Here is a 13,798-nt window from a genome sequence, read left to right as displayed (position 1 = left end):
GTGCTATAAAGCTTGGTATGTGAAGGCCATCCTTGCGATATGGATGTACATGCAGATGTAGTGTAATCACTCGTAAATGTGGTGGTGCTTATGGGATATTACTCCAGAAAGGGTGCATGAGACTGACGAGGAAACAGCACAACTTATAACCAAGTGTTGTACTGGCCAGTGGACCATCAAAAAATCCTCCAAAAAGTGTTTGGCCTCTTTATCTTTCCTTTCTCTGTGTCTGTCATTAGAACCTGTTGTGTACAGTGTTGACTCAACCAACAAACCACAGGTCATACCTTTTTAAACATCAAAGTCTAGAGCCATGCAATGCTCCTTGTTGATGATTGGTTGGACTGGAGAGCAAACAGTTAACATTAACAATTAGGTTTCTGTATAAGTTAGATGTTTCCTTCCAAAGCAGTCTTCTATCTACTGTCAGAGAACAAAGGCACAGTTCACACAATTAAGGCCATTATCTTCCATACAAAAAGGTCCATACCGTGCTGATCCATCAAGGTTAGCTCTATGGATGAAGCTGAGTTTAGCATCTGCCCAATACAGCTTCTCCTCGACCAGGTCTATAGTCAGACCGTTGGGCCAGTATATGTCCATGTTTACGATCACTTTCCTGTTAGAGACACAAGTAGACAAAGTGAAGAGACCAAAGAAAATGCCACTTGACATCCAAATCAGTATGATAGTTCAACCAAATTGTTACTAGGCTGATACATTCGTCATACAAAGGGAATACTGTACTCTGCAAATTTTACTTTGAATACAGAGGGTGAGTTTCATTCTAGGTTATTAAGTTACAATACCTATGGCTGCCATCCATGCCAGCACGCTCTATCCTGGGCTCCTCTCCCCAGTCAGTCCAGTACATGTAGCTGGATGAAAAAGATAAAACAAAATACAAAATTATACAAAAACAAAGGTTCAAAGGTTCAAAGGTTTTATTTGTCATCTGCACAACAGATACAGCATACATGTTGGCAATGAAAATCTTAAATCCCAGGCACCTCAAGCAGCTCAACATGTAATAGTGTCAGAAGATAATAAAATAAGAGTAACTAAAAATACAAAATACGAATACACTAGTGCAAATAAACAAGAAAGTACAATGTCATTAACTAGTGCAAAAAATAAAATAAACATTAAAAGGTGTCGATAAACATTACAATAAAACATTATAAGGTGCTAAGGTGAATATAAACATGTGCAGTCATGATTTAGCAGCAGTTGTGGGGAGGTATGAACAGATATGAATTATTGCACTCATTTATTTTTGTGTAGCTTAGAAATATGATGAATAGAAAGATGTAGCAGAATGAGAATTATTATAGATTAAATAAGTAAATATAGTTATTTGTGTGTATGAATATTATAATGTTTAAATGAATATGTTGCTATAAACAGATGAAGTGAGTTCCACAGAGCTCAGGAGTTCAACAGCGCGAAAAAACTGGGATAAAACTGTCCCTGAGTCTTGAGGTCTTGGTCCGAATGCTGCGGTACCATCTGCCAGACGGCAGCAGACAGAAGAGTTTGTTGCTGGGGTGATGGGGGTCTTTTAATATCCTGTGAGCCTTCTTCCTACAACGCTGGGTGTAGAGGTCCTCCATGGATGGTAGCTCCGTCCTGGTGAAATGCTGAGCAGTTTTCACCACCATCTGTAGATTCTTATGGTTGAGGGCAGTGCAACTGCCGTACCAGGCCGTGATGCATCTGGTCAGGATACTCTCGATGGTGCACCTGTAGAAGTTGCAGAGTATCCTGGAGTTGATGTTGATGTTGAACCTACGCAGCCTTCGGAGGAAGAAGAGCCGCTGACGAGCTGTATTTGTGATAACCCTGGTGTGATGGGTCCATGTCAGGTCCTCAGTGATGTGAACCCCGAGGAACCTGAAGCTGCTGACTCTCTCCACAGGAGTCCCATCGATGGTGATGGGGGCGTGTCCATCTCTCTGCTTCTTCCTGTTATCCACAATCAGCTCCTTGGTTTTGCTGACGTTGCGATGGAGGTTGTTGTCCTGGCACCAAGATGTCAGGGCTCTGACCTCCTCTCTGTAGGCCGTCTCGTCGCCGTCTGTGATCAGGCCGATGACAGTGGTGTTGTCAGCAAACTTGATGATGGTGTTGGAGCTGTATGTGGCCACGCAGTCATGCGTGAACAGGGAGTAGAGGAGAGGGCTGAGCACGCAACCCTGTTGAGGGTCCGGCTGGAGGATCTGATGTTCCCCATCCGCACTGCCTGGCGTCTGCCCATCGGGAAGTTCAGGATCCAGTCACAGATGGCGCTGTTGAGTCTGAGGTCCCTGAGCTTGATGATGAGCTTGGAGGGCACAATAGTGTTGAATGCTGAACTGTAGTCAATGAACAGCATCCTCACATACGTGTTCCTCTGGTCCAGGTGGGAGAGGGCAGTGTGGAGGGTGAAGGTGATGGCGTCGGCGGTGGACCTGTTCTCCCTGTAAGCAAACTGCAGGGGGTGCAGTGAGTCGGGGAGGGAGGAGGTGATGAACTGTTTGACTAACTACTCAAAGCACTTCATGATGATGGGGGTGAGTGCAACTGGGCGGTAGTCGTTGAGGCAGATGGTCTTTGTCTTTTTAGGGACTGGAATGATGGTGGACTCTTTGAGACATGTGGGGACTATAGACTGGAGCAGTGACTTGTTGAAGATGTCTGTGAACACCTCTGCCAGCTGAACTGCACACACCTTGAGAGCACGGCCAGGGATGCCGTCAGGCCCAGGAGCCCTATGTGTGTTGATCTTTTTTAGGGATCTGCACACATCTGTACTGGTTAAAACCAGGGGGCAGGGGCAGGGATCCTGAGTCTTCTGTACCTCCACAGCCGGGGGTCTCTCAAAGCGTGCATAAAATGTGTTCAGTTCATCTGGGAGAGATGCACACACTTCCTCGGCACCACTTGTTGTTCTTTTATAGTCTGTTATAGTTTTTAGTCCAGACCACATGTTTCTAGCATTGGAGCCCTTGTAGTCAGACTCCACTTTGTTCTTATAATGTCTTTTAGCACTGCTAATAGCTCTCTGGAGCGCATATCTGGAGTTCCTGTATTCATCCAAATCACCGGCACTGTGCGCGACAGCCCGAGCTTTGAGTTTGGCTCGGACCTCGCCATTTATCCAGGTCTTCTGATTTGGGAATATTCGTACAGTAATCCGCGGCACGACGTCATCGATGTATTTGCTGATGTAGCAAATGACCGCGTCTGTGTGTGTGTTTATGTCCTCCTCCTCAAACACACACCACTCCGTGGTGCTGAAGCCTTGTTGCAGAGCAGAGTCTGACTGCTCGGTCCAGTGCTGGACTGTCCGTGTCACAGGACGGTCTCTCTTCAGTCTCTGCCGGTAAACAGGGAGCAGGAGAAGAGATACGTGGTCCGACTTGCCAAAGGGGGGGCGGGGGAGGGCTTTGTATCCATTGCGGAAAGGAGAATAAACATGGTCCAGTGTATTTCCACCGCACGTGGGGCAGCTGACGTGCTGATAGTATTTCGGTAGGACTTTCTTCATGTTAGCGCTGTTAAAATCCCCGGCCACAATAAAGGCAGCCTCCGGCCTTGAAGTCTCTGTCCTGTCGATAACTCCATACAGCTCCTCCAGCGCTGTGTTGTTGTCAGCGTGCGGCGGAACATACACTGCTGTTAGAATCACAGATGTAAACTCCCTCGGCAGGTAAAAAGGACGGCATATGATCATGATGTGCTCTAAGCTGGGAGAGCAGTCCGAAGAAATTATCTCCACATCTGAGCACCAGTTGTTGTTGATCATAAAGCAGACGCCCCCTCCCTTACTCTTCCCTGAGTTTATTGTCCGGTCCTGGCGATGAATGGAGAATCCATGCGGGACAATGGCGGCGTCCTGGATCGAGGGGTCAAGCCAAGTCTCTGTGAAAACAATTACGTTACAGTTCTTAATGTCCCGTTGAAATGCCATGCTGCTTCGGAGTTCATCCAGCTTATTCTCCAGTGATTGGACATTTGCCAGAAGTAAGCTCGGTAGAGGAGGCCGGTTTTCGCGTTTTCTCAGCCTGACTAGGACCCCGGCCCGGGATCCTCGCCGCCTTTGTCTCCTGCGCCCCCCAGGTAAAGCGCCAACAGGTAACCACGGATACTGGCCATTGTTGTTTTCTGCTGGTCACGGTGGTTTTTTGCTGTTTGCCAGCGACCTGATGAGTAAAAGTTGTTCTCTATCATACTGAATGATAGGGCTCGCTTGGGTGGTTTGCATGTTAACAAAAATTATTAAAATAAACAGAAAAAGTACTACAGAACGACACTAGAAATGAGAAGTTGGTGAGGAGCTCGAGACTGATTTTGAAATTCACCATAGCATTTCTGAACATCACCTAGGTGATACTGGCTTTCAATGATTCTTTTTAATTTTAAGTGGCTTTTGTTTTTGTAAACTGAACTGAAAAGAGGTTAGTTTATAGGATTGGTATCTTAATTTCTTCCAATTTTGTGTTTTATTGTTAAAACATCCCAGAAAATGACAAAAAACAGACATTGTTCAAATGCATCTTTCTGTGTTTACCATGTTTGCCATTATTCTGTGTTTACCGTAACTATTGCTTTGAAACCCCTCCCCCACAACAGGACACCTGCCATTCCCAAGACACCAAAAGGTGTCTTCTATGTGTATGTCAACAGGAGTTTCTGGAGCCTTTGACACTGGCACTTGTGTTCTCACATACAGCCATTCCGGACAATTTCAGAGATTAGCCAGAGTTCTGTGCATGTCTAAAAGCAGCTATAGAGAGACAAATAAAAAAATCAAGTATTAAAATTTAACAATATAAATATAAAAATATATACACAGTATGTTTTTTGAAGGTAAAAAATGAGAAATAAGAAGAGCAGTACAGCTGAGTAACTATAGTGTTCACAGTATGCAGAGTATTTCCAATATAAGTATATAGCTGAGCGTTAATGTAACGCATAGAGTAGAGAAAGCAGTGTCAATGTTACATATGGAGGCAGAGGTGCAGTGTGAAAGAGTGTCAGGGTGGGTTCCGGGCCTTGTTGATAAGGCTAGCAGCGGATGGGAAAAAACTGTTCTTGTGGCATTAGGTTTGGTCCTGATGGACCGCAGCCTCCTGCCAGAAGGGAGTGTCTCAAAACGTTTGTGACCGGGGTGGGAGGGATCAGCCACCATCTTTCCTGCACGCTTCAGAGTCCTAGAGGTGTAGAGGTCCTGGAGCGACGGTAGATTGCAGCCAGTCACCTTCTCTGCAGACCGAATGACATGCTGCAGTCTGCTCTTGTCCTTGGCAGTGGCAGCAGCGTACCAGATGGTGATGGAGGATGTGAGGATGGACTCAACGATGGCTGTGTAGAAGTGCACCATCATTGTTTTTGGCAGGTTGAATTTCTTCAACTGCCGCAGGAAGTACATCCTCTGCTGAGCTTTCTCGATGAGAGGTCCTGGGAGATGATCGTTCCCAGGAAGCGGAAAGTCTCCACAGTGTCAATTGTGGAGTCACAGAAGGTGATGGGGGCAGGTGAGGCTGAGTTCTTCCTGTAGTCTACAACCATCTCCACTGTCTTTAGGGCGTTGAGCTCAAGGTTGTTTTGGCCACACCAGTTCACCAGATGGTCTACCTCCCAACTGTAGGCAGACTCGTCACCATCAGAAATGAGACCAATGAGAGTGGTGTCGTCCGCGAACTTCAGAAGCTTGACAGACTGGTGGCTGGAGGTGCAGCTGTTTATGTACAGGGAGAAGAGCAGAGGAGAAAGAACACAGCCCTGGGGGGATCCGGTGCTGATGGTCCGGGAGTCGGAGACATGTTGATGATGAGGTGTTGAAAATGTCTGTGAACACTGGAGACAGCTGATCAGCGCAGTGCTTCAAGCTGGATGGCGAGACAGAATCCGGTCCAGCAGCTTTCCGTGGGTTTTGTCTCCTGAAGAGTTTGTTGACGTCCCTCTCATGGATGGAAAGACTTGTCACTGAGGTGGGTGGGGGGGACCTTTAAGGTGGGCATTGGTGGAGGTGCCCAGGCCCCTGTTGAGGTGGGGGAGGTGGAGGTGATGAACTGTAGCTGGAGCTGTTGGGAGGTGTCATGGGGGATGGTTGCAGGACTGTCCCTTTGTCTTTCAAAGCGGCAGTAGAACTCGTTCAGGTCGTTGGCGTGGGTCGTTAATGGAGTGGGGGGCTTTAGGCTTGTAGTTAGTGATCTGCCTGAGCCTTTTCTAGACAGACGCAGAGTCGTTGACTGAGAACTGGTGTTGGAGCTTCTCAGAGTACAGTCGTTTAGCCTCCTTTACAGCCTTGCTAAACTTGTACTTCGCCTCTTTGAATCTGTCTTTGTCCCCACTCCTGAAGGCCTCTTCCTTATCCAACCTTATCCTTCTGAGTTTGGCTGTGAACCAAGGTTTGTCATTGTTGTAACTCACCCTGGTGCATGATGGAACACAGCATTCCTCACAGAAGGTGATGTATGACGTCACAGCCTCACTGGTCCACTTCCTTGATGTCCTCACTACAGGTTTGCAGAGCTTTAGTTTCTGCCTGTAAGCAGGAATCATGTGGACCATGATGTGGTCAGAGTGTCCCAGTGCAGCACTGGGGACGGCGTGATAAGCATCCCTGACTGTGGTGTAGCAGTGATCCAGAATGTTCTCCTCTCTGATCCGACATTTAATAAACTGTCTGTATTTAGGTAGTTTGTGAGTGAGGTTTCCTTTGTTAAAGTCACCGACAACAATAACTAAAGGGTCCGGGTTGATCCGCTCCACACACAGTATCTGGTCGGCGAGCGTGCGCTGTGCGTCCTGCACGTTGGCATGCGGCGGGATGTAAACACCGACCAGAATGAATGAAGCAAACTCATGGGGTGAATAAAAAGGCTTGCAGTTTATGGTGAAAGATTCCAGGTCAGGAGAACAGTGCTGCTGGATTACTCTCACGTCGTTGCACCAACCGCTGTTGATGTAGAAACAGATTCCTCCACTTTCAGTTTTGCCGGAAAGTTCCATGTCTCTGTCCGCTCTGCAGAGCTGGAATTCTGCCAGCTGCAGTGCAGAGTCCGGAATTAGTCCACAAAGCAACGTCTCCGTGAAGCACAATACAGCAGATGAATAAAAGTCCCTGTTTTTCCCCAACAGCAGTTGTAATTCCTCCACTTTGTTGGGCAGTGAGCGCACGTTAGAGAGAAATATTCCAGGTAACGGTGTGCGTAATCCGCGCTGGCGAAGACGCACGAGCGCACCGGCCCTTTTCCCTCGCCTCCGGCGTTTCACTGCGTGAGCAAAGGTGAGTGCACCTTTGACCAGAATGTCCAAAATTTCCAGTGTTGGGAGAAGAAAAGTCGGAAATAAATCCTCTGGTGTTGTAACCCTGATTTTCATGAGCTCTTGTATAGTGGAGGAGCTCCGGGTACCATCGCAAAATGCAGAATTAAAACACAAAATAAAACAAACCAACGAGCACCAACACACCGAGGCAACCATCCGCAGCACCATCTTGCAAGGACATTTCTTCACTGCAGGTGCTAGCTAACAGCCCGGAGAGCAAACAGCCCCCGGCATATTCAACCGACAGCCCGGAGTCTGCTGCAAGTGCGACCGTTGAGGGAAGCGGTGATGGGCCTCGAGTCTCACCGCCATCTGAGCCGCTTGTCGGGTCTGCGAGTAGCCCCTGTACCTCAACGCCTCTACTACTCCCTGGGGATCCTGCACTGCGGGGGCCGGTTACGGAGCAGATCCGGGAAGAGGCGATCTATCAGGGGCCTGCAGCTTTCCAGAACCAGGCTGCCAAGTATCCGACATCGGTAAGGGAGTCCGGACTTGGGAGTTGGACAGGCTCCCTCACCAACGATGTGCTTAATTGACGTCTCCCTAACAATCAAATTGTGCCAGGGGAATGGCTTCTTTACTCGCCATCAACTGGATCAGTTTATTGCTATGCCTTCAAACTGCTGTCATCCCAAAAGCATGCATTTATCAGCGGATTCTTTGATTGGAAACATCCAGAGAGGATTAGTGATCATGAAAGGGTGCAGAACACAGACAAAACATACTTTCTTTATTGCACAGGTCTAAATCTGCATGCAGAGTTGACACTTCTCTTGCCTGACAGTGTGAGGAAGAACAGCAGTACGGGAAAGAAGTCCTTAGACGTGTGGTTGCCGTTATTACATTTTTTGGAGCGAGAGGACTGCCATTTCGAGGCGACAACGAACTGCTGGGCTCTGCGCACAATGGGGAATATTTGGGACTGCTTGAACTGATAGTGGAGTTTGAACCCTTTTTAAAGGAGCACCTTGAGAAGTATGGCTATTAGGGTAGAGGTAGGCCATCTTACATGTCCTCAACTGTGTGTGAAGAATTTATTTCATTAATGGGTGACAAAACTAAGCAAATGATAGCAGAGGAAATCAGACACGCTAAATACTTCTCTGTAATCGTTGACTCAACACCAGATTTAGCACACATAGATCAGCTCACATTTGTTTTTCGTTTTGTCAGTGCAGATGGCAGAGTAGTGGAAAGATTCATTGGGTTTGAGCCCATCCACAGTCACACAGGTGCACGCCTAGCTGAATCTGTGATTGAAATGGTGCAAGGCTTGGGGTTAGACTTGTCAAACTGTCATGGCCAAACTTTCGGTAATGCTAGCAATATGTCTGGCAAATACAGCGGGCTCCAGGCACACTTGAAAAAACAAAACCCACTAATTCATTGTACACCGTGTGCTGCCCATTCACTGAACCTCGTAGGTGTTAACTAATTGCTGTGAGTGTCATGGTTATGGTATTATTTTGTCATGGTTACGGAGTTTTTTGTCCCTGGTATTGTATTCTGTCACGTTATGGTGTTTTCTGTCACTGATATTGTATTCTGTCACGGTATGGTGTTTTTTGTCACGGTTATGTATTTTTCTGCCTTCCTCTGTGCTCCACCCTGTGCTTCTCCTGTGTTCATCTCTGTGTTCCCCTCTATGTTCCACCCTGTGCTTCTCCTGTGTTCCCCTTCTTTGTCCCTTGCTATGTTCACCCTTTGTTCCTCTCATGTTCCCTTCTGCCTTCCTCCATGTTCCCCCCTATGCTTCTCCTGCATTCATCCCTGTCATTGTTATTGTATTTTTTGTTCTCGTTTATGAAGAGTGTTTTCAGTTCGGTTTCAACAGTGTTTTTGTTACGTTTGCAATTCATGTTTTAAGTTTGTTCATTGTTCCTCTGTTTCCTGTTTTATTTTATAGTCCCTGCTCCCGGTGTGTTTTCCCCATTTGACTTCCTGCCCTCATCATGTTCACCTGTTTGTCCTGTGCCACCTGTTCCGAGTTACCCATTAGTTCAAGTGTGTATTTAAGTCTTTGTGTTCCCCCATGTCATTGTTGGTTCGTCATCATTTTCCCCATGTCCATGTGTCTTGTCTGATATCGCCTCGACCTCAGTAAGTGTTCCTGTATTTCCTGTTGATTCTCCCTTGTTTTGCCAGAGTGCACCTTTTGCTTTATTGAAGAATTATTTTGTTACTTTTACCTTTTAAATAAAGGACACTTTTTGTTAAATATTTAGTTCAGCAACTTGGTCCTTCCCTTTCACTTTTTCCTACTCCGTTCCCCCACCCACACCCTGATAGTGATGAGGTTAACTCCTTTTTGAACTGTTGCAGTCCCTGTATACATTTTGCAGTGCATCAACACATCGCTGTGAACACTGCATTAGATATTGTCTATAGAGATTTAAGGCAACAAGTAACCAACTCCAAAGAAGCAATATGGATTCAGCTACTGCTCTTGGCCTTTTGTGGTCACTGCATTCATATGTTGGCACTCTACGAGAACAGTTTGCAGAGCTCGAAGAATCTGCACGCACTGTTAGTGCCACACAAAACTACCAGTTTGACACTCGACGTGTGAGAAAAAGAAATAAATTTGAGTCTGGTGATGACAGCGAAGTAGCTTTTACTAATAGTAATCAGAGATTTAAGGTTGAAACATATTATGTCATCATTGACAGACTTTGTTCGTGCCTATCCAAGCGCATCGAAGCCTACACATGTGTGTGACCTTTTATTTGAGAGGGACTGCAATGATTGTGATGTGCAGAACTGCTAAGCTGTGCTCCACTTATCCGACAGATCTGGATGGTTCCTTGTCAGACGAACTTATTCAATTCAAACACTTTGTGCAGAATGAGACTTCACCCGTACAGCTGCTGCAAGCTCTTGATAGACATGGACTTAAGACAACGTTTCCAAATGTTTATGTTGCACTGGGACAGTTTTTAACCTTGCCTGTTTCTAACTGTGAGGGTGAGAGGTTGTTTTCTGTTTTGAAACGAGTTAAAAATGATCTGAGGACCACAATGTCACAGACATGGCTCTCTGCACTTTCTCTCTTGGCCATCGAACATGAACTTGTTAGTGCCCTTGATTTCAAAGATATTGTACACCAGTTTGCACATTCAAAGTCCAGAAAAATGCCAGTGTAAGATGTGTTTGCCAAATGAAATCAAGCATTTCAAATTTAAACATGCACTTCCCCATTATTTAGGATTAAAATTGTGTATTTTGCCAGATTATGTAGCATTTCTTTTTGTCTTGTCTAATTGAGAGAAACTGACAAATTTCCAAATGTTTATCTTGCACTAAAATGTTTAACCCTTGCCTGTCTTGAGTTGTGATGTGACAGGTTGTTTTCTGTTTTAAAACAAGTTAAAATTATACAGATGATACTGCATTTTATTTATTTTTGCTGTACATTGTTTATTGTTGTTGAGAGAAAACAGGCAGATTTCTGTTTATGTTTATATTGCACGATAACTTGATTGTCCTTGGCTTCTCTGTGGACTTCCTCTGTGATGGCTCTATCAGTTTAATACATTTGTGTTGGGAATAGGTGTTAAATAAATATTAAATGCTTTGAAAGTGGTTGCTTTTTTCTTTTTTTGGGAAAATGGAGGACACTTCCTTCCCTCTCTATGTAGTGGGTCAATTTTGCCAGATTATACTGATGCTGATGTTTTTAGTTTTCATAACATCATATGTGAGTGAGTGGTGTTGACAAGAGGACATAGTGGTGCATTTGTAGTTCTATGAGCATTTGCACATCTGTACATCAAAATGCACTTAGACAGTTAGTTAAGTATTGAGTATATTTACTGTATATTACTCTGTATTTTGCCAGCTTATGGTGATCCTGGGGTTGTGATCATGGGGCCCTTGAATATTGTTGCCCAGGGTACAGCGAAGTGTTAACCTGGCCCTGCCTCTCGGTTATTTCAACCTGACATCAGCTACCTTACTGTCCCCTGCTGCCAGGGTATTTTTAGAACTGTGTCCTCTTTTCTTCCGCCTGCCCTACACCCACTGAGCTATAGTTACAGTATGATTAACAGATATGCAAACAACTCCAAACAGAGACACACCCTTTGGTTTTTGTAATCTGTATATATCTGAATGTTAGCTGTGCATATTTGTTTCTGGAGCTAAGATGCTTAAGCAATACAGGAAAGAGAAAGGGTATGTTATAAATGTAGTTCAAGCTAATTATTTAGTCCATTTAACTAAAAAATGCAATAGAGCTCACAGGGGGAGATTTCTGTATTATAAACCATAAAAACAGTTTAAACAACCATAAATCAATTGAGTGAAAAAGATCAAATTTTACTTATGGCTCTTTCCTGCTGTACAGCATTCTACAGACTGAATCTACTCACAACTGTAAATCTATCTCTGAAGAGCTATGTATGCAAGACAGGAGGGAAGTCAGTTATATGTTCAAACCACACGGAAAGAAAAGCAACATTTTCAAATGACTTAAGTGTGATTCTTTGCCTTCATCTTATTAGCAGTTTTCAGACATGTCCTGGGGCAGATCTCCAGAGAATTGGGTCTGGACTTTCTCCGCAGATTGCCTTTCTCTGTGCTGGCTCTCATCACCACAAACTCTCTTGACTTCTTTGACTGTGTCTGCTTTGTATATTACTCTGCTCTTTCATCCGCAGATATTTGTTCACTTTATGTTTTTTTTACCCACCTACTTGCGATCCCCTGCTGTATTCTCACATTGGATTCTGCAGACTTTCTGAGAACTCCAGAGGCTCTCACTGGACATTTGCATTCATGTATATATATCTCCTCTGGAGAAACTGCGGAGGATCTCCGGAGTTCAGTGCATGTCAGCAATCAGCTATTACCATAACAGACATTACCTCAGTTTCAAATATGCCAGGACTCATGTCAGCTAGAATTATTAGCTACTGTTTAAACTATATTACATTTTTATATTTCAAGATTATTAGATCACGGCTTATGTAGTAGCCAGCCAATGGGAAAAGTCACCACCCTCAGAGAAACTGTCCACAAAAACTCTAACTTGATGGTCTTACACACAAAGCAGTAGAACTGAACAGTATAACTAAAACACCCGGTGTTTAAAGGGGACCCTGCGGTTAATTAAAACCCAGCTATTATTTGGTAATGCCCCTCTCACAGTAGACAGCTAACTCCCCCACCCATCCCGAAAACTCTCCTGCAAGCATATGTATTTTTGTATCAGGAGAGGAGATATGAGACTCAGAGAGCCCAACCAAGTTTACAAGGTTTCAGAGACAGTTATTGACAGTTTGTTCATCGAAACTAGGTCATTTACACCATGTTTAAAGGCTAAATGTCTGCTGATATATTCCAACAAGGTGCATTAACATCCACTAGCACATACACTAGCTTTTTGATTGTTAATATCCTGTTTAAGTACACTTATCATTGTTGTTGCTGTTACTATTATTATAAGTCTGTTTATTCGTTTTTTTGTTGTACGTTTCGGTCATGTCTGCCAATAAAGCTTCACTGACTTGAACATACCACATGAACGACCACACAAGAAAACTGCAGGAACCCTGCCTTTGGTCAGTCTTCACATCTTCAAAGGTGTTAGTTCTGATTGTTAAGGTAAGGGTTAAGGCTAGGTAATGCATTCTGGTAGGTGTCCTCACAACTAGAAAGACAAATGTGTGTTTAGTTACCTGTGAGCAGGGTTGAGAGCGACAGCCCTGGGCTGGTCTAAGTCCATCCAAAACAGAACCTTTCGGGAGGTGCCATCGAGGTTGGCCACTTCAATCCGGTTGGTCTCTGAGTCTGTCCAGTAGAGCTTTCTCCCCAGCCAGTCACAGGCCAGCCCATCAGGACTGTCCAGTCCAGATACTACAACTGCCTGACCAGTTCCCAGTGCCTCTTTAAGTGCTGCAACCACAAATCATACAGTGTGAAATGATGATTATAAGGAAGATGCATTACATTACAGTTGGTCCTTATTATTAAATAAGTAGAATAAACAGGCAGAAAACAACATATAGTCTTACAGTTAGATGACCGATTCCAGTGGGTCTGTTTGATCGCCTCCTCACTAACATCAGTCCAAAATATAAGGCCCTCAGCATACAGGAAGTCCACTGCTGCTGCATCCTCCAGGTCACTAACAACAATGGCAGACTCACCCCGCACACCTTCTGCATCTACTAATCGTACATCACGTCGGTTGGCAAAGAGGAGGAGTGGTGAGCCTGGAGAGCAGAAGATACTCTAAGTAACATTCAAAACATTACATTCAATACCTTTTTTTTAACAAACACCAAGATGATGGAAATTCATGCCTGAAATCATTGTTTTGCTTAAAATCGGAATCTCACTTATGATACTTCTTATGTGATCTAATTGATTAACAGAGAAAGGTTTAACCCATTTGCAGCCAAGTGCAACAGTATAGGCCAAAAGAACCTAGAACTCTTAGTGCCATGGGTGTGCCTGCCTGCTGACAACTGTTGTCATG

General features: G+C 44.8%; 1 protein-coding gene across 2 annotated transcripts in view; it reads right to left on the bottom strand.

The window, feature by feature from the left end:
• Positions 1 to 13,798, bottom strand: part of lrp5 (low density lipoprotein receptor-related protein 5) — a 107,719-nt gene that overhangs the window by 72,829 nt on the left and 21,092 nt on the right. Inside the window, exons 2-5 of one of the 2 annotated variants that reach the window (XM_069532458.1) lie at positions 13,332 to 13,532; positions 12,996 to 13,212; positions 810 to 878; positions 491 to 619 (exon numbers count right to left, since the gene is read on the bottom strand). In XM_069532458.1, coding sequence (XP_069388559.1) covers positions 491 to 619; positions 810 to 878; positions 12,996 to 13,212; positions 13,332 to 13,532 — 616 coding nt within the window. The remainder of the gene's footprint in view (positions 1 to 490; positions 620 to 809; positions 879 to 12,995; positions 13,213 to 13,331; positions 13,533 to 13,798) is intronic. The other variant, XM_069532459.1, reaches the window with a different exon arrangement.

Source organism: Paralichthys olivaceus, chromosome 10 (assembly GCF_024713975.1).
Source record: "Paralichthys olivaceus isolate ysfri-2021 chromosome 10, ASM2471397v2, whole genome shotgun sequence".
NCBI classification, from domain to species: domain Eukaryota; kingdom Metazoa; phylum Chordata; class Actinopteri; order Pleuronectiformes; family Paralichthyidae; genus Paralichthys; species Paralichthys olivaceus.
Note: the sequence above shows the minus strand (reverse complement) of the source record. Positions and strands in the feature narration are given on the sequence as shown.